At 38.7% G+C, this 21731-nt stretch overlaps 1 protein-coding gene across 3 annotated transcripts; it reads left to right on the top strand.

Annotated features, from left to right (window-relative positions):
- Positions 1 to 105: 105 nt before the first annotated feature.
- On the top strand, positions 106 to 21334 carry LOC107557277 (protein SMG7-like). Of its 3 annotated transcripts, none has more exons than XM_016240643.1 (23): positions 106 to 209; positions 4050 to 4081; positions 4444 to 4561; positions 4683 to 4815; positions 5688 to 5859; positions 6020 to 6091; positions 6185 to 6335; positions 6437 to 6572; positions 6720 to 6882; positions 8205 to 8361; positions 8667 to 8737; positions 8838 to 8898; positions 9009 to 9128; positions 9501 to 9918; positions 10009 to 10129; positions 10225 to 10598; positions 10785 to 11129; positions 17939 to 18088; positions 18561 to 18638; positions 18961 to 19117; positions 19274 to 19444; positions 19858 to 20012; positions 20181 to 21334. In XM_016240643.1, the coding sequence occupies exons 1-23, from the start codon at positions 184 to 186 to the stop codon at positions 20292 to 20294; spliced, it is 3495 nt and encodes a 1164-aa protein (XP_016096129.1). In that variant the 5' UTR covers positions 106 to 183; the 3' UTR covers positions 20295 to 21334. The 3 variants fall into 3 exon arrangements, with proteins under 3 accessions (XP_016096129.1, XP_016096136.1, XP_016096141.1); XM_016240650.1 differs by having other exon boundaries at positions 10015 to 10129; XM_016240655.1 differs by lacking the exon at positions 17939 to 18088.
- Positions 21335 to 21731: the final 397 nt, after the last annotated feature.

Consider the following 21731-nt stretch of genomic DNA (forward strand, 5'->3'; position numbering starts at 1 on the left):
AGTCTGGATTTGGACAAGCTGCTATGAGATGCGAGGGGGCGGGGTCTGTGACGCAGGTCAGCGCGCTCCTGTGTGTACGTCTGGACCGTTTTCTACCAATGACGATGTGATGGACAATATGGCGCCGGGAGTAGATTTAGCTTGTGAACCTGTCGTTGTCTAAAAGACTGGCGATTTGACAGGATGAACCTCTGCGCCCAATACTTACGGTGAGTAAAATCCGGAGATTCTCAGGCTCGAATTGGCGACCGAGTCCGTGTTTCTATCGTTGAGGCCGAATGTGGTTTATCGGAATGTTGCTGGGCTACCATTGGCTGGCAGTGCTAGACGCTAGGCTAATTAGCATGCTAGGCTGTAAACGAGACACGAAACTGAATACAGGCAGAAGCGGCTGACATTTTGCCCCAAATATTGCAAAAAGGATTGATAGGTGGGCGATTGGGCAAATCGCGACATTTACTTGATGCAACGATAATTCGTGTCTAAGTTACATAGCTGTTGTGGGAGGGCATGCTAGGTGCTGTGCTGTGTTGTGTTGTGTTAGCGCGCGTTAGCTACAAACATACCACTGGATGAAGTCAGAAAACAGTCCAGTCACACATGCTCGCTACATTAGTCACATTAAAGCTTCGGGTGACTAATCATCTTTCAAATCAACGTTACCTAAAAAACAAGGCTTCATTTGTTGCGTATCTGCTGTACACAGGTTTCCTTTTCCTTTCATTTCAGGTTGAAAAATATATTACAGTGATGAGCCAATGGTGACAGTGAACTGGTGTAATAAGCTATAATAAAGCTGGTATGTTATTTTATGTTTGTTATGTGGTTGACAAGTGTGTTTGACCTTGTTTTAGTCGTGTCGCTCGATCGGTTTAGCTGTAGCACGTATCGATTTAGACAGATAACTTTTAGATTCGGAACAAAATCAACATGAGTTTTCTTTAGATTTTGAGACCTTATCTGTGTGAATGTCTGGTATGCAAGTCAAGAGTTTTTGCATCTGACATGCTTCAGTAACCTTGAGTTGGTTCAAAACAGTGTGACATGAATCGACCGAGGGAGTTTGTAAATTAAATTAGTGGCTGGTAATGACAAATCCAGGCCATTTGAACGTGAAAGGTTGTCAGCAGTGTGCCGAGTAGATGTGTTTGTTGTTGAGTGTTGTGAAGGAATGATGGTGCTGTGATGACTGTCAGATTGCACATTTCTGCTCCAAACTGACAACGTGAGCTGAGAACATGACTTCAGTACTCTGGTTTGTACTTGCTGACATGAGAACAACAGAATAGCAGTATGTTGTTATGCTTTAATGTAATGTGCAGCATCATCTAGAGCTTAGATAACAATATTCAACCTGATCCAGGTGTGTGGTGTTGCCTGTTTTGACCTGGCGTTCATTTAGTATGCAATCCCACGTTTGGACAGGGGCTTGACAACAGTTAGACAGGTACTTTTTTCAAGTTCCCCAAAAATGATTATACATGTAGTTTTTAAAAATGTATTATTACTAAATGAGGTAATATTTTTCCTTATTAAAAATGTCTACCCTTCTAGGAAGTAATAATAAACAAGTTACTAAGTTACTTATTCAAAATGTTTCTTATTGTTCCTTTTTACCATAGTATTGAATAATAATAAGGTGTGTCGAGGGATCATTACATGCATTTTTGAATTTGATCAGTTTTGCAATTTAAGTTTGGCACCTCATATAATTATTATTTTGTGTGTGAGTGTGTGGCTGTTCAGATTACCAAAAATCAGATTAGAGGTGTGTGTTAATGTAAGAAAGGATTTTTGATGATGCAAAGATTTCATCAACAATTCTATGAAGAAGTGGTGAAAGAAAAGTCTATATCACTCAGACATCAGTTCACCCATACCAGGAGATCTACCATTTGGTGTGAGTGAGACCACTTTATGAAGTCAGCAGTCAAGTTGTAGTCGTGTGTTAGAGACTTTCAAGCCAGCTGTTTGAATTGTCACTTGTCCAACTGGTCCAGTGCTGCATAGTCACAAAATTTTACATTCACTGATCTTGTACGACATGTTTTTTTTTTAATGCCTTGCAAAACATTTAGCTTTGTATGATATTTTTTATGAAATGTTGTTCATTGTTGTTGTACTGATGATTTGTGTTGAACTGCTGCTCTAAATGTTACCATGTTATCAAGCTGGATTTTTTGTTGGTCTTGGATGCATGTGCAAGAATGAATTAAAATTCTAAACCTATATATATATATATATATATATATATATATATACATGCAGTGTTTCCGCTACATTTATTCTGCTGTGGCGGGCCGCCCACACTAAAAATCATCCCCGCCACAGCTGCAGCTTCTCAGTGACATCATAGTGATGCCTCTCACATCATTTACAGTCGGGTAAATAGCAGAGAACACATAGCAGAACTTGAATTTCAGCGCGGGATTGTGGGTATTAATAAGTCAAAATTTTGTATTTAAAACATTCATCTCAACATGAATTTAATTGCACTCATGCCACCTCTGAGCCTCGTTAAACGTCTGAAAATATACCTACGAGCCACTTTTGTGTTCTTCTGTGCCACCTCTGTAGTACACATACATTTTTTATTAATACTAATTTCATATGATTGGTAACTTGTCTTACTATACTACTTATATTGTTTTCATTAGAAATTTTAAAGAGCTTATAAATATACATTTTTGAATTTGATATAGATGACATACTTTTAAAACAATTAGAAAAATGCCATTACAAAGGTATAATGAAAATGCCCCTGTAAATCACTTTAAGGAGTCAAATATCACCTCATATTAGGAAGGCTAATTTTTGATGAGAATTTCTGATTATTGATCAGAAGGTGCTCCTAAATTGTTTAAATTAGGAGGACTAGCACTCCTAAAAAGAAAAGTAAGCATAGAGCCCTGTGTAACAGTGTATAGATGCGTGCATGAGTTCTTAAAGAGACAGCAGCCTAAATAAACCTGCTGCTGTCTGTCATTACTGTCTTTTTATACAGTGAAGACTATCCAGTGTTATTTTACAGTTGAATAGATTATTCAGTTTCTGTAGTAATTCAGTACCTATATATTATAGTTAGACCTAACTGAAAAAATAAAGTGCTGTTCATTTAATTGGTATCTTGTTGTTGTTTTTGTTTGTGCTATTGATTGTCCTTAATTTTTGTTCTTATTTTATTGTTTACTATTTACTTGTCTTTTTTTAGTTCAAATAAATTCATTTCTGAGTGCACGTGATTCTTGAGTGGGGAGGGGGCATGGTCCATGGGAAATAGTCCTGCCACCACAGCTGGAAAAAATCCTAGAGGAAACATTGCATATATACATATAATTTACTAGGGCTGCACGATAAATCGCATGCGATATTTAACGATGATCATATTTTGCACAGCTTGTCAGTGAACAACGGCAATGTGTAGTAAATGCTGCTTCATGTGAAAGCCCGCACGTGATGGAGATTTACCGCTGATTACAGAACGGCTTTACTGAAGATGCGCGTTAAATATCGCATGCGATTTATCGTGCAGCCCTATAATTTACTTTTTTTTAGAAGAAAATGTAATGAAAATAAAACTTCCATTAAATAATAAATTATACATTTAACATTTTTTTTGAAGCATTGAAAATGTTGACAGGCAAGTATCTAGATATTTATATTGGCGCATTTTTGCAGACAAAAAAAATTTAGCCCTGAAATGTAATTATGTATGTAGCGTAATCATACACAGTCTACTTACCAGTGACCACTAAAATATCTAACATTACAAGAAGTTCTTATTGGCAATATTGTTAATTAAACCATTATTAGTAGTATACATAGTATTGCCTTAAATTTGCTGCCTATGTCTTCACTCATCACTTGAACTGTGCTTGACAAATACAAAAAATTACGTCCAAAATGTACTTGAGTTTGAGAATATATAATAATGAAGCCCTGAACTGCAATGCTTTCGTGTTCATTCCAGAGCTGTGTTCACCAGACCTTGCCCAATGATTCTCTCTTCAATCATCTCCTCGTTAACATTAATTTCTTGTTTTGAGCAGGCAGGCAGAGGCCCTGAAGGCTGACATGACAGGTATGTACTAGTTTAATCTATTTAGTTAGGACTTTAAACATTTCTTTTAGTGTCTTAGCGTGGTATTTAGATGTGTTTATCAAATGTCATCTTTAAAATATTGATAATATGACTGGTGGTTATAAGTTGCACATATTATTAGAATTATTGATATGATGTATGAGGTTGCCTGGAGTCTATTGCTGTATTTTGTATTTGTCATCTTATCCCTATCACTCTGGTAACCATGGCATTGAATGTGGTTACTAAGATGTGCAGATCTTTCTCCAAATTAACAGAAAGGCACTGTTAGACTCAGTCACATTCTACAGTGCGGCTGCAGCGTTAGCTGTTTAACATGTTCCACTCCTTGTGTCATGCAGATTCAAAGCTTGGTGCCGCGGAGGTCTGGACATCAAGGCAGGCTCTTCAGGACTTGTACCAGAAAATGCTGGTTACAGACCTGGAGTACGCCCTGGACAAGAAAGTGGAACAAGATCTGTAAGAATACCAATAATAATAGGCCTAATGCTATGTATAATGGACATGCAGAAATCCTTGATTTTGTGTATTTTGTTGAAAATATTTGATTGACTATCATCTTGTCTCACTTTTGTTTTAGCTGGAACCATGCTTTTAAGAATCAAATAACCACACTACAGAGTCAAGCTAAGAACAGGGCCAATCCCAATCGAAGTGAAGTTCAGGCCAATCTCTCCCTGTTTCTTGAGGCAGCTAGTGGATTCTACACACAAGTAAGCTTCGTTATTGTACAGTGCTCATTGTTCAGCAGATTGTGGCTGAAACAACCACAGACCTGATTTGGGTCACATGACAAATTATTATGCCAGTCCGCTGTTCTTTGTTGAGGGCAGAGCTGTAGTGCCTTTTTATAAAGAGCTGGACAATTAATCGAAACCGAAATTCAGAACCTCTAACCGACGTAATTTTCCCATGATGGTTATTTTGTTTTTTTTAATCCTGTTAATACTTTTCACATAAAATCATACTACCGTGTGTGTAGTCGCATAACTCAGACGCCGAACAATAGGAATTCAAATGTAATCACTGCAGAAAAACAGTTTCAGCAACCAATACAATTTTTTTAAATATTTGTTTACAGGAGATGCAAGTTATTATTTTCTACTTTTCACATGACAATATTTAAAATGTGTTTTGTTTGCAAGAGATGCTGGTTATTTTCTATTTTTGATATGGCAGTATTTAAACTCGTTTATTATTTTGCAAAAAAATGCAAGTTATTTATTTTCTACTTTTTTAGGAAACTTGCTTTTTACATTAACACTGAAATGTGACTTTATTTCATAAGACTTTTCATTTCAAGCAATGTTTGATTTGATTTCAATTGTTCTAAATACTCAAATAACCATAACAAATTTGTTTCCTTCAATTATTTTAAAATCATACAGATAAGAAATGCACTCTTTCATTAGAAAAAAAATATTTACAGTACAAACCTTGTCAGTGAACTGTGAGGGCAAAAATAAACCAAAAGAATCGTTCATGAATTGTAATCGAGGTAAAAGGTCCAATTAATCAAGGTTTTGTTTTTAGGTCATATCGTCCAGCCCTACTTTTATTAAAAAATCTCTTTCTGGATCCTCAGCTGTTGCAGGAGCTGTGCACGGTGTTTAATGTGGACTTGCCTTGCCGTGTGAAATCGTCTCAGCTTGGCATCATCAGCAATAAACAGAGCAGCACCAGCGCCATAGTGAAGCCCCAGCCCAGCTCCTGTTCCTACATCTGCCAGCACTGTCTTGTCCATCTTGGAGACATTGGTGAGCTCACTCAGGACATAATGCTTTTTTGCAGCTAGTTTCTGGAGAACACCAGCAAGCTGCTTTTATGAATATGAAATAGTTAGAGGCATAGAAATTGGAAAGAATGCTATGCATGGGAGGATTTCATTGGTTGTGGTTTATTTTATGCAATCCACAGCACGTTATCGGAACCAAACCAGCCAGGCTGAGTCGTACTACAGACATGCAGCTCAACTTGTTCCCTCAAATGGTTGGTTTGTTTTCACATTCTCAAGCCCACCACTGACATTTGAATATATAAAACAAATGAATTAAAAATGATGTTTTCCCCCTCTGCTCTCAGGTCAACCTTACAATCAACTGGCCATCCTGGCTTCCTCTAAAGGAGACCACCTCACAACAATCTTCTACTACTGCAGGAGCATTGCTGTCAAATTCCCCTTTCCTGCTGCCTCCACCAACCTACAGAAAGCTCTTTCCAAGGCCCTTGAAAGGTCAGAATATTTACATTTATTGGATCATACATTTTTGCTCACATTATCATATGTAAATATGAAACTAGTGCTTAATTCTCCTGTGTCTATTTAATCCACAGCCGTGATGAGGTCAAAACAAAATGGAGCGTGTCTGATTTTATTAAGGCCTTCATCAAGTTCCACGGCCATGTTTATCTCTGCAAAAGCCTGGATAAGTTGAACACCCTGAGAGAGAAACTAGAGGAGCAGTTCCAGGTAAGGCCAAAACCACCAGCTGTAGCACCTCATGTCATTTTTCCCCATTAACTTAAGGTGGCAGTTATTTGATAGATTTCTGTCTCATTAGTCTTTCTTAGTTTGAATTTGCATGCTCATTAATCTCCCTACTAATCCGCTCCACAGAGGCTGATTTTGCAGAAAGCCTTCAGCTCCCAGCAGCTGGTCCACATCACAGTGATAAACTTGTTTGAACTGCACCACCTCCGAGATTTCAGCAATGAGGCAGATGAGCACAGCTACAGCTCGGATGAGCAGATCAGCTGGATCCAGCTCCTCGGCCTCTTCAGTATGTCTTTCTTTTCACACTGCTCTTAAGCCGTGTCTTATGGTCTTTTTAAATTCTGGGTTAAGCACATAACCACTTGTAATTTTTAAAAGATAATCGCTACCATTCAAAAGTTTAAGGGTGGTTATTTTTTAACAAGGTTCTATTTATTTGATCAGAAATACAGTAAAGGCCCTGATATACTTCAAGCGAAATCGAAGAACGAACTGATGTGACGTAATTTTGAACAAAATCTGGCCTAAACAACGTTTTTTTGTGTTTGTTTTGGGAGTTCGAAATGGCTTGCCAAAGCGAACTTTCCGGAAAAGTTCGTTCTTGCTGCAAAACACCTTCGTACTACCATTGGTCCGTGGCGATTACGTCATAGGTGGTGTGTGCTGAGGCTCCGCCTTCTTTCACGTGGAACTCTTCTCTGGGTTCATTTCGTCTTTCGAGTCCACATATTTACATATTCATATAAATGTTGCTTTCATCAGAGTGGGCAGCGTTGGGATAGTTCGATAACAGTATACCGCTGATCATGTTAGAACAAAAAAAAACTTCGGTTTTAGTATATCGTGGCCTTAAAAAGTGTGGTAATATTGTGAATATTATTACAATTTAAAATACATGTTTTCTATTTTTATATATTTTAAAATATTATCCTGTGATGGCAAAGCTGAATTTTCAGCAGTTGTTACTCCATTCTTCAGGGTCACTTGATCCTTCAGAAATCATTCTAATATTCTCAAGAAACATTTCTTATTATTAGTGTCAGAAACAGTTGTGCCGCTTTTTGTGAAAACGTGATACAATTTTTTTCAGCGTTCTGTGATAAAGTTCAAAACACAAGCATTTGTTTTAAATGTAAACCTTTTGTAATGTAATAAATGCCGTTACTTTGACTTTTGAATGCATCCATTTAATTCATCCTTGATTAATAAAAGTAATCATAAAAAAAAAGAAAAAAAGAAAGAACCTTATTAACCCCAGATATTTCAACGCTAGTGTAACACCACTTTTAGCTATACACGTTTTTGGTTGTTTTACTGGTTTATTGACCTAGTAAATATAGAAATATAGTGTGAAATCTTCAGACCTGACTACCCATGATTATTACCCTGAGTAAAGTGTAAAATAACCCAGAATTACATTTACTTGGGTTTTAGAATGACCTGGCTTGACCATTTTAAACTGCAGTCTTAATAGTGTTTTGAGACTATTGAAGAAAATCTAAATTATAATGTCATTTTGTAAAATTTATAAAATGTGGGGATAGATCCTGCAAATAAAACATGTAGCTCTAGTTTGTGCAATGCTATAATGTAAATGTCTTTCCCTAGTGTCTTTCCTGGGTGTGATGCTAAGCCGAGCTTTACTCAGTAAGAACCGAGAGGAGATCATGGGGGAGTGCCCTCTTCCTGCCATCAAAGTGTCTCTGGACTGGCTGAGGCTTCGACCCAGTGTGTTTAATGAAAGTGCCGTGGACAAGCGACAGTAGTAAGAAAAACTTTTTTTTTTTCTTTCACCATAGTGCTGAACACTTTGAATATGTAGGTTTCATTTCAGTTTCAAAACCGAAGCTAGTTGATTTAGCATTTTAATGTGTTTGTATTTGATGGGGAACTTGTGGTAGTTTCTAAATAGCCTGAGTCGCTTTAATCCACAATTTGCATTATCCCAGCAACAATACCCACAATCCATTGCACGGCATGTCTGTTTTTGACTTTTAAAATGATTCAGCTTGAGCCAAGATTTTGAGGTATTGAATACTGTTAAGATGACACATCTTTGGCATCTCACAGCATCTGGCCGTGGCTGGTGTCCATTCTGAACAGCTTTCAGCCTAAGGAGGAGGATGTGTCAAATGTGTCAGGTAGTGAGCACTGCATCACGCTTGTATTTGCTCATGAAATATCTTTGCTTATGAACGTTTCTTTTCTTTTTGTTAATAGTCATGATTGTTTGTTTCACAGTGATTCCACTTCCCGAGGAGTTTGAACTGCAAGGCTTTCTGGCCCTTCGGCCTGCTCTGCGGTAGTTCTTCATGATTAATTGATTGCTGTTCTTGTTTTAACTCTTCATTTCACACACATGACTATTTTAGCTGTATTTGTTCTCTTAAGGCTGTTATTCAATGATTTCAGAATGCTGGACTTCTCTAAAGGGCATCAGGCTATCGTGGTTGGCAAAGAGAGCCTGTTAATTCATGCCCGACACCAGAAACTCATCAGCCTGGGCAAGTGGGTGGCTGACAACCAACCACGGTGAGCCGTTGTTTCATTTTCATTTCATTATTTCTCGGACTTTCCTGAAGTCTGTCATCTTAATTATTCCTCCTAGCTTTAAAAAATAAATAATTTTATAATTTTTCTACTTAATAGTTTACTTCTTTTTCCTTTTGTTTTCCTTTGCTTTGCTCTTTACTTTTTCATTTTCTTATATATATATATATATATATATATATAACATATTTTTTCTTGCTTTTATTTGCTTGTTTCTTTTACTGTTCTTGACTTAACTTTTTCTGTAACTTTCGTTTTCATTTTTTCCCTTTCCTTTTTTGCTTTGTTTCGTTTTCTTCTTTCTTTGTGTGTGTGTGTGAGCAAAAACTTAATTTTTACTTTTGGAATCAACAGGTTGATCCAGTGTCGCATAAGTGATGGCCTTCTGCTCTTCATCACTGATATCACTGAGATGGTAGTGGAAGAGCCACAGGAAAAAGACACACCTGTCCTCCAGGAGTCATCTAATGGTGAGCAGACCCTGAACGACAGCACCCAGGGCCTGAAGTCGGTTCTCTCGGCCGGAAAGAATCAGAACAGTGGGCTGGATGGCAGTGAGAGACCTGTGGTCACCTTCAAAGAGAACATCAAACCTCGAGAGCAGAGTAGAGAACAGAACCGGAACCAGAACCAGAGGGATGCAGGGAAGGACAGAGCTGGATTTAATAAAGGAAATGGAATACAAGGGAAGACCGAGCAGAAGAAAGAGGGCAAGAGAAAGAGCGAGGTGAAGAAAAACAGTCATGATAAAACAACGGATGCTGGGAAACAGGTGAGAGAGAGAGACTTGCACAGGAAACGGTCTCATTTTGTTTTTCAAATGTGTAAACTCCTCCTGATCTCCTCTTTGATTTGCTGCAAGGTGAAGACTCCAGTGTCTGAGGCGAGGAAGACTCCAGTTACACAGACTCAAACAACATGCTCTTCACAGTTTATCCCCATCCATCACCCAGGAGCTTTCCCCCCTCTGCCCAGCAGACCAGGTACCCTCAGACACTTTTCTACGTGCCACACCTGAACATTATCAACACATGGGCTGTTCAGTCAGTGCTCACTTCCTTTTTTCTTTCTTCTTCAGGTTTCCCCCCACCGTCATATGTGATCCCTCCTCCCGTGGCATTCTCCATGAGCCCGGGTTTTACCTTCCCAACAGGTGTATCCATACCTGCACCCTTCCTCCAGACTGCTTCCCACCCTCAATCTGCCAATCCGGTGCAGACAGGGAAACCCTCACACATTCCCTACAGCCAGCAGAGACCCTCGGGTCCTGGAGCCCTAAACCAAGGCCCTCCACAGCCTCAGCAGACACAGCCTCCCCCTCCACAGCCATCCCAACAGGCCTTGCAACAATCTGTACAGCTTCAAGTACAACAACAGCAACAGCAGCAGTCGCCCACCAAGCAGAGCTCCCAGCTTGGAAAAAGTCCTCCACATCATCACAGCATGCAACAGGTAATGTGACGCTTTTGTTTGGCTTATTATGCCCATTTCATTGGCTCTTGTGGTGCTGAGGTTCAATATCTGCTCTTCTGTTTCTATGACAAGTCCGATTACCATGGCGACTACATAGAAACATGTATGTTGCTGACCTTGTTGGGTAATCTCTCCATTTTCTCTATTTTTATTTTGTCCTTGCAGTCTTACATGCAGGTGCCTGAACAGCCTGGTCAAATGTGGAACCAGCACCAAACTCAGCCCACCATGCAGAAAATGCCCATGCAGATGCCAGTCAAACAACCTTTCTTCATGCCCACCCAGGACCCAATGAAACTCTTTGAACACCCCATGAGCATGCAGCCTCCTCAGCCCAGCATGGACAAGAAGATGAAGTTTCCGGAGGTCAAAATGCAGGATTTCTACTGGGAGCCTTCTTACCACATGGGAGGAGAGGGCAGGAGCGGAATGGGGGACAGAATGGGCAAACGTCAGCCTGGAGTCTTCTGCCCTGACCAGGAGAACATGCCCAGAGGCCCTCCATACGAAGTTAGCATTCTTTGTCTTCTCTGTTTAGACAGTTGTAGTTAACTTTCAGATGAAGAAATGAGTGTCGTGCTTAACATAATTTGATAATAGCATACTATCCTATTACTCTATATTTACTATGCATACTGTGCGTAGAAAATGTGACAATAGAAACATTTATATTTTTTTAAATAAATATTTAAGTTAATATATAATATTACATTTATTTATTTACATAAATTACCAAAAGTATAGGGGCGGTAAGAAGCTTTTTTTTTTTTTTTTTGAAAGAAGTCCCTCATGCTTTCCAAGGCTGCAGTTATTTGAGCAATACAAAAACAATCATATTGTGAAAACGCAAGTAGTAGACAGATAATTTCTTCTGTGTTGTGACGCACATCTGAGTGTAACGAATCATCGGAAAGGAAAAAAATGGGGACATGGTTCTTCGGACCGGCTGTGGATTGTATTTTGAGATGTGGCCGTTGCACTCAAAAATGGTGCAAAATGATCATGCAAGGGCAGGGTTTAAGCAGACTAAATGATTTAAGTCCTGTATACATCACCTGAGAGAAGTCAGTTGTTTTTCCCCGGAAGGTCCAGACATTTTGATTTAACGTTATTGTCACACATTTAGGAAGTAGACAGGTTGAATTTCCATTTTATGACAACTAAAATAATTGTTTTCCATTTTAATATATTTTAAAATGTAATTTATTGATGGCAAAGATTTCCACCTGCCATTTACTCCAGTCTTCAGTGGCACGCTGTCCTTCAGAAATCATTCTAATATGCTGATTTGTTGCTCAAGAAATATTTCTTATCATTGGCGAAAACAGTTGTGCTTCCTAATATTTTTGTGGAAACCGTAATTGCATAATGTAATTAAATGCAATACTTTATTTCAGACTGCCTAGGGCTGAACGATTTTGGAAAATAATCTAATTGTGATTTTTTTTTTTTACCTGGATTGCGATTGCGATTTAATATGCAATTATTTTTTTAAAGCTCTTTTTGTTCTGTATTATTCTACAAAGACAAGCTATAAATCATTGTATAGTATGACCAACACACTATTAGATATATTAAACATAAATGTTCTTTTCTGTAGGCCAGGCCCATTTGTTACGATGAAATTAGGTGATGCATGAATTGATATGAATGACATTTTTTATTTAACTACAATCACAGTATATTGACTGATTTGTTGAACTTTCAACCTTGCAAGCATGTAATAATTATGACAACATAAAGCACTGACAAATAAGCCTGGTGTAAACATTAATACGAAAGTCAGTAACAAATCACACAAACTAAAGTAGATTGCAGAAATATAAAAACAAATCTGTTGCTTTACCACACTACTTTAGGTAATTCAAAGTCGCTGTACAGGGCTCTACAGTGTGACCATTTCAGTCGCATTTGCTACTGGAAACTACTGCGTGCGACTATGAAAAAATATTTAGGAGCACCTGTGCGACTGACCCGATCAGCATTTATGTTTGCGATGAGGGAGCTTCAAAGGTTTCTAACGTACTTACAACGTGTTTTTGCAGCGTTGAGTAATGTATCACAGACGTATATCCTCTCATTATAACCAACAAAGTGTAGACCGAGTGTAAATAAGAGATCCATTGTGCAGTGTAAGGAGCTTAGGCTGCGTTTACACTGCAAGTCTTAATGCACAGATCCGATCTTTTGACCATATTCGATTTTTTGGCATGTCTGTTTACATTCACTTTAGACACGACTGGAATCCGATATCTGTGTTTACATTAATTCCTACCCAAAAGGATTGTCTGCAGTGATCGCTTTACTATGCACATGGTAGACCCTCGGGTTTTAAATGGCCGTGCTTTTAAAATTATTTATATAATTCACGTCGAATGGCCATTATTATTTGCCAGCATGGACAACGGCTGTCATGGATGTTTTGCAGCACAAAATCTTACTGAATGGAAAAAGACCAGAAAATAACGGTAGTTTTAATTTGTTAGACTATTTTATCTACAGCTCGTTAGAGGTAGAATTTTTTAGTGAAATAAAGATGATATTTATTGAAATAAATTCGAATTAAGGAGAGAGAGAATGAACGAACGAACACATCCACCCACGTGCGAGCGATTGTGAAGCATTGCAAACAAGCTTGTCGGTTTAATTACAAAAACTGCTAAGTTATCACCTCATTGTTGAGAAATATATGTAGCTTTTAGCTGTTGTATTTTCAAAATTCACGGGGCGGGGGTTGAAAACCAGCTCCTGAATGTGCAATTTCTTACCTATAAAAAGTTTCCATCTCAATAAAATGCGAGCGCATACAGCATGCCGGCATTAAAACGGCATAAAAATTTTTTGAGCAAACGTGTCGCCCTCGCATTGGGAGTTCTATGGAGAATCGGATGTGTGTGTTTAGACGTAGGTTGGATGTCCAGATATCAGATGTGTATCCGATTAAAATCCACATTTGGAAGTGACTCAGATCGGATGCAAAAAAATCGGATCTTGTGCGGGTTTTTGTGTTTACACGTGTGCAACAAATTCCGATCTGTGTCAGATGTGAGCGAAAGATCGGATTTTTTGTGCCAGTGTAAACACAGCCTTAGTTGATTATAATGGAGTTTTGTTAGATCGCGATGAACTAAGATGAGTGACAGCTTTTAATGATTATTAAGGGAGTTTGCAAATGTGATATTGATTTAATACAACAGTTCATTGAACAAGAAGATAATATTAAGTGACTTGTATTGTCTGACTACAACACTATTGCCTTATTTTTTCGTCAACGAAAATAGATTAAGACATTAACAGCTGAGCCGCTGCGCATCTCCATTTAAACGCAGCGTTTCGTTTATGAATGAACTGCATTTTTAAATGAATCTAGTTAGTCAATGATTCAATTACCCATTCATAAAGACAGTCACATACTTCGTTCCTGAATGAATCAGCCATTCGAACGAATCAATTAAATGAATGATTCAGTGATAAAATCAGTATCTTTTCTATTTAAATCATTTAATATTTCTATATTCAACATTTTTATATTTAAAACATCAACCTCAACATGAATTTATGAATTTAATTGCACTCGTGCGACCTCCGAGCCTCATTATACGTCTGATAATACACATGCAAGCCACTTGTGTGTTCTTCTGTGCCATCTCTCTAGTACAAATTTATTTCTTAAATATTGATATCATTTGATTGGTAACTTTTATTCTTATTCTACTTCTTTTTATTCTGTTGTTTTAATTAGAAATGTTAAAAAGCTTATAAATATATATATTTTTGAATTTGACATAAAAGATGACATGCTTTTAATAAAGTTAGATAAATGCCATTACAAAAGTAAAAACAAAATTCCCTGTAAATCACTTTAAGGAGTCAAATATCACCTCATAATGGGAAGGTTAATTTTTTTATCAGAATTTTTTTTGGTTATTGATTAGAAGGTGCTCCTACATTTTTGACCGTGCTCCTAAATTTTTTAAATTAGGACCACAAGCGCTCCTAAAAAGAGAAGTAAGCGTAGAGCCCTGCTGTAATAAACATATACAAACATGTGGACTGCACTTTTTAAAGTCTGTTAACTTTAGACCAGTGGTTCTCAAACTTTTTTGGTCGCGACAAATCATTTTATGTTTATAAGTTTATTTCTAAACATTATGAAAAATTAATGCTTTTTTAATTTAAAAAACCTACAGGGGAAAAAAACACCTGCATCACTTGAAACATTGCATATAGAGCATAACTATGAGCTCATGAAAATAGCATATAGAGAATAACATTATTATTATTCTCCGTTATTTATGTATTCCTTCCTTTATTTTTATTTTTTGTGGGTTTCATGCTGTCCGCTAAGGCATAGGACACACACAGGCTTTCCTCCTCACCAACGACATTAAACACCGTGTCTACACTGGACGCGAGCGGCAAAATTCAGTAGAACTCATTATAATCAGTGACACTGTACACTGGATGCGATGCGACATGACAAAACCTGACATTAAACTGATGCCTTGTTCTATTTATGACGTACTGACACAAAGTTAAAATGATTTGCAACGGTCGCTTTGTCATGTCCAGTGTAGAGCTGTTGCGGCATGACGCGACAACTGTAGCGTCAGGTATAGACACGGTGAGTGAAGCCGAGAGCAAGATATGCCTCGTCATATTTTCTGCATTTAGCTTTTGAATGACCAGCACCTGCCTGGGTCTGTGCGACTTCATCTATGGCTTTTCTTTTCCCTTTCACAAACCGATCCATCTCCCATTCTAAGTTACGTCCTTTGGCTGTTTACGGTTTTATTTCTTTTCTTTTTCTGGCCCCACATTTTGAGAACCACTGCCTTAGACTTTAAATAAATAAATAAGAATATATATATATATATTACCTTATTATATATTATCTTAAGACTTAAAAGTCTTCAGTAATGAATGCACCGTAACACTGTTACTGCTTGAGTAATTTTAATGTGCTGTTTTGAAGTACGTTCATTATATAGGCCTACGCTTTCAAACATTTCCGCTAGCGTGTCAGGGTTGCCAGGTTTTCACAACAAAACCCACCCAATTGCTACTCAAAACTAGCCCAATCGCGTTTCGAGGGGGGTCCACCGGTAAAAATTGCGTTCCAGGGTGTAAAGTACATGTTCTTTTGGAGGGGTTCCCCAAACCGCGACTTGGCAACACTGTAGTGTGCCAACTTGATGCTTCCTCTGAAGACTGCTTAGATGTTTTCGACTTGAAGCAGCGCTGCTTAGACCGATCGGTGTGTGTCATCAAAGTACTGCGAGAGCTATAAGAGAGCGCGGACGTCTCATTATGCTTTCTCTCACCGTACTTTGATGTCATACACTATCGATCTCAAGTGTGTGTAAATATTGGTTTAGCTGTGGAGGAGTTATTGCATGTAGTTATAATGTATTATAGCAGAGTGGAACAGGAGTGGTCTGCCTGTCTACACTGTATGTGGTGGCAAAAACACATTGTGGATTTGTCAGTGGATTCTAGGGATGTAACGATTCACTCAACTCACGATTCGATTCGATTCACAATTTTTTTTAACAAAATGAGATTTTAAGACAAATTATAAGTTACATGTGTCCTTTTATTATTGCTTGGACATAATTCTGCACGTTTCTTTGTGAAATTGAATAATATACAGGTGCATCTCAATATATTAGAATGTCATGGAAAAGTTCATTTCTAATTTGTTGAGATAGTGAATTGGTGGGTTTTTGTTAAATGTGAGCCAAAATCATCACAATTAAAAGAACCAAAGACTTAAACTACTTCAGTCTGTGTGCATTGAATTTATTTAATACACGAGTTTCACAATTTGAGTTGAATTACTGAAATAAATGAACTTTTCCACGACATTCTAATTTATTGAGATGCACCTGTACTTAAATAGCACTTGCATATTATTGCTCTTTTGTTGGTTTTGTCCTCATTTGTAAGTCACTTAGGATAAAAGCATCTGCTAAATAACAAAATTGAAATATGTAAATGGAAATAACAAAACTAAATTGAAATTTTAAAACAAGCCCCAAATAAAATAAGTAACACAAAGAAAATAAATCTCTTCATATAAACAAAATAAGGCTTTGTCTGTGCTCTTTCCATTTAAAATTAGAGGCAACCACTACATTTTAATCATGATCCAAACAAAGATGCTGAATGAGATGCAGATTCACTCTCTGCCAGCAGGTGGTGCTTAAAGCGTTTCCCTGGTTTCCTCTGTAAACAAAGCATCGCTGCACTTATGAACTTTAATATGCATTATACAGAGGCAAGATGAAAAGAAAAAATACCATCTAAACTTTTCTAAAGACAGTAAGTTCCCCTCAGACATACATTCATATAAACTCCTACCCCTAATTGAATCGCAATTTGTTGAGCATCTCAACCGATTTGAATCGTCACATATTTAAATCGATTTTCAACCGGCTCGCGGTTAATCGTTACATCCCTAATCTCAAGTCGAACACACCTCTTTACTCTCCCGTGTCACGTGACCGAGTGTAATCGCAGCCTCTGCGATTGGAAAAATCTCATTTTTTCGTATCGCGATATTATCGCAAATGCAATTAATCGTTCAGCCCTACTGCCAAGTGTTATTTTTAAACAAATTTGGATTTTAAATATTTTTATTTCCAAATTAATAACTTTCATCATTCATGAATTTAGAACAGACAACATGAGGTCAAGCATGCAATATAGTTCATAAATGTTTTAAATGTTCATTGTTTCATAATGTGTTCATGTTATTTATTAATAGTGTACTGCTTGGCGCAGTGTTCCCCAAGTAGTAAGCAAGCATTCCTTTCCGAACACAGCCTCAGTCCTTATTCTCAGTCAATTCCTTCCACTTGCCTTTGGTTTCTACAGGCTTAGCATCTGTACAGTATCTGTTATGACTCTATGATTATCATGGGTTTCCGGCATTAGCTGGGGATCATTTACAACCACACTGGGTTTTATTGAAACTTGATCTCAGCGGTTGTTGAGATGCGCATGCTTTCTAATTTTTCATCTCTTCTTTCACGTTTCCACCTCTAGCTGTCTAACTGCCGTGAAGTATTCTGAGATGCATTTATGTGTTGTTTGAAAGACTAATTTACTTTTGAGTAAGTCAAACAGCTTTATCACAGGCCATGAACAGAAGTCAGGTTGAGAATCGCACTAATCTTCACAGGCTGCTGTTTTTCTCTCAGCTATGACAGGCTGCTTCCTTTTTTCTTACATCCTGTTTCTCTCATCCCTTTTCCTCCCTCCCTCCCACCCTTTGTCCTCTCCTTCCTTCCCCTTCGTGCCTCGTCTCTCACTAGGACAACAAGAGCTCCCCTCTTCTGCCCCCAGACCTGTTAAAGACTCTGGTGGACTTTGAGGAGGAGGAGGAGCTGCTCTTTACTAAACCTCATGATTTCTACCAGGCCTTGGCTGGCCCTCTTAATTCTGCTCCTGGAAGGAACATGTTTGTATGTAGTTCTCCTCCTATCATGTCGTCAGGCGGAGGTGGATATTGAATTTTCATATAGGCTTCTGTGGATAAAAATAAAAATCTGGTTCCTGTGTCCGGTAGCAGTTAAAAGTTTGGACATACCTACTCAATTATTATTACCTTTTTCCACATATTAGAATACACATATAATAAAAGTAATTGAAACTAAGGAATAATAAATGTATGGGACACATGTAACTTCATGAGGCACATCCTGGAATACTATTTTAACCATATTGAAGGAGGTTGTTCATATTTAAATTAATATCTTGGTATAATTTATTTTTGTTTATTAAAATAATTTAATAAGATGCTGAAGAAAAACATATTTGTTATAAATAATGTTTGGCTTTCTGGAAATATAGTTTTTCCTACTACTGTGGTCTATATGATTGATCTGTTGGAACTATTGCAGAGTTCTCATCTTTTTTGCTTCTCTCTCTCTGTAGTTGCCAAATCAGTCACGACTAGACAGTGGAGCTGATGTGATTGGTCAATCCTCTCTTCTCCCCCGATTTTCCATTCAGGTAGCCTAAAGCTGCTTTGCTCTTTCTCAAACAATCACTTTAGTCCTCGCTTGCATTTTGAATCAAAAGTCACCAGGTGGCAGTGTTTTCATTCAAACATAACCAGTTTTTCTGTTTGCTGGGCTGGGTGTTGCGATATTCTTACTTTCCAAACATGCTTTGACTGGTAATGAAATTAAAAATCTTTTTTTGTCAGAACTAACTGGTAAACATTTCCCGATACCATTGTCCCCTTTTTCTGACCTCTCTCCAGTATATCTATCAAAACTAGTAGCAAAAAGGCAAATAAAATTGATTAAATTGCTTTTGTTGTTGTTTACAGGAGAGCTCCTACCAGAACAACAGCATTTTTAGCGAGGCCTATGGTAAAAATATGGCTCCTGCATCTAAGCCAGACATACCCATGATGCACCAGGAGCCTTCACTCTACTCCCTGTTTGAAGGAACTCCATGGTCCCCCTCCCTTCCTGCTAGCTCAGGTACCGTATTGTGGTTTTGATTTACTGTAGTATGTGAGCAGTTATAAAAATTATATAATGATGGTTAATTTTGTTCATGGCTGTTATTTTAGATTGTACAGGTGAACTAGCAGCATCAGTTTGTTAATGATCTGCTCCTATCTTTTGTTGTTATAGATCATTCTACACCAGCCAGTCAGTCCCCTCACTCTTCCAACCCAAGCAGCCTGCCTTCATCCCCACCCACCCACAGCCATGGCTCCCTACTCTTTTCCAACTTCGGCCCCATTGGGACGCCTGACAGCAGAGACCGCCGTGGTACCGATCGCTGGAAGGCTGATAAGACTGGTAATGCTGGTTATTCCCACGCAGAGAGCATGCTCTATTGGTTTACGTGTCTCTTCTGTTGGTCAACTTTATTATTAACATAAGCCGATCAGTTTTTCTGAAGTGTCAGACTGCACTGTTGGTTATGGTGCTTACTTTCTTTATATTCAAATGTATTTATCAAATTTCTTTTAAAAATACTACAACAGGATTATAGAATCAAGAAGTTGCTAAAGTAGAAGTCTGTTCATTTTGCAGATTTTTTTACCCCCCCCCCCCCCCCCCACTTTGTTTATTTTAATTTTAAATGGTTTTAATGTTTTAGTAAATATTATGTAGAATGAATATAAATTTAATTGCAGTAATCGTTATGCTTGTATTATTTACATTCTTAAAATGAAATAGTCTGATCTGGTTGGTGTGACTGTCTTCAGGTGTGAGCGGCTTTGGGTTGGACTACCTGCCTTCTGCCTCGTCCTCCTCTGTGCCAGATACCAACAGCTGGCACCAGGGGGCGCCAACCAGCAGCTGGGCAGCCCAGGACATGCCAATGGAGGACTCCTCCACTGTCCTCCTTGACAGTTTCAAGGTAGCATGGGATGTTCTGTCTAACATTTAGTGTGTACTATTTTCTACACATTCACAGAGTAACAACAGAGTTGTTGTTCTAACCGCAGATGTGCAACGACATGCATTTTGTTTTACTTTAGTCTTAATTTCCCTCCATATTCCCTTTCTTCTACCCCTCTTTCTGCAGTCAATCTGGTCGAGCTCCATGATGCAGCCCGGTCCATCTGCTCTGGAGCAGCTCCTGATGCAGCAGAAACAGAAGCAGCAGCGCGGCCATGGCAACATGAACCCGCCACACTGAGAGTCCACGGGAAGACGCACTTGTGTGAAACATGATTCAACAGAAGAGGTGAAACACCACAAGCTCCAATCGGAAATTTCCGGCATTACATGCGCGCGGAGGCTGGAGACGGCGAACGATGTGAAGCGACAGGCTCAAAACGAACCGCTCGCCTGACCGACGAGGGACGTGCAGCCCTCTCCTCTCCTCTATCTCTCTCACTCACTCTGTCTGTCTCTCTCTCCCTGTGAGGGCGTGCAAGCACCTGACCTGTCACGCTGCTCCGCACGTAGCCGCTGCAGAACACTGACTCTGAGGGGGAAAAACTCTCTCTGATTGCCACCTCTCTTCCTCTGGGGGTCAAAGGTCATTCTCCTGTCTCATCTGGACTTAAGACTCTGGACTAGACACCCTCATGCCACCTGCTTAAATCGCTCTGTGTGACCGGCACGCCGCACGTTAAGGAGTTGGGTGTGTGCGTATCAGAAAGGGATGTTTATTGACTGCAGACGTGGTATTACGAGGGACAAAAAAAGAAAGAAGGACTGGTTTTGTTTTATTCTAAGTCTGGATTCATTTTCTCAGAGGGATTCGTGTCGCTGTGTTTAGAATAAAAAAAAAAAGAATGAATGAAGGATGATGCGAACGGCGTGAAAGTGCGCTTCTAGAGAATGTGCTCGGATATTAGATTGACACAGGCATGGATCATGGTGTTGTCATGTACAGTCTGTTGATTTGTAAGAAGAGTTTGCAGAATAGGACAGGGAACGTCTCTAAAGTTCGAACCATTATGAAGCTCAGCGACATTATAGCTCGATCAGTATCAAGCGGAGTTGGGGGTTAGACTATAGATGTAGGATGTAGTATCATTAGCTGCAATAGAGACTGCATTTATTAACAATACTGTATTTTGTGACTTGTTCTGTAGCAGTTTTAACTCTCTGAAATATTATTCAGTAAATATGTTCAATAGTTTACTGCTAATGGGGGAGTTCATTCGCTATAAATGTGTGCCTCCTCTTTTCCCTCCTCTCCTCATTTCTTTATTCTCTAGCTTAAACGCATAACGGCTTCTTTTGTTCTTGTTCTGCCTTTTTATTAATAGTTTTAAGCTTTATCAGCTCTCTTTGTGCCTGGTCTGTGTTTTCTCTCTTCCTTTTGTTGTTCTTTCTCTATTTTTGTTTTAAGGAATCGTTAGCATCGCAATCACAGTTGGCACTGTAGGGATGAGGCGAACGGGTCTAGCTGTGCCGATGTTAGCTCGGCAGAAAGGGATGTGAACCGGGGAAGCCCATTTTCCCACAGCAACCTCACAGCCACTGAATTGTTTTCCTTTCAGGTACCATCTCCACAGCCACTGTACTCGGTTTAAAAACCACAGAACATACCTCCGAAAGGACACTTCAGCTCCCGCTACGCTTAGCACTAAAAAGTCCTCTGAGGAAGAGCGTCAAGCCC

The sequence above is a fragment of the Sinocyclocheilus grahami genome, unplaced genomic scaffold (genome assembly GCF_001515645.1).
Source record: "Sinocyclocheilus grahami isolate Dianchi unplaced genomic scaffold, SAMN03320097.WGS_v1.1 scaffold21.1, whole genome shotgun sequence".
NCBI lineage: Eukaryota > Metazoa > Chordata > Actinopteri > Cypriniformes > Cyprinidae > Sinocyclocheilus > Sinocyclocheilus grahami.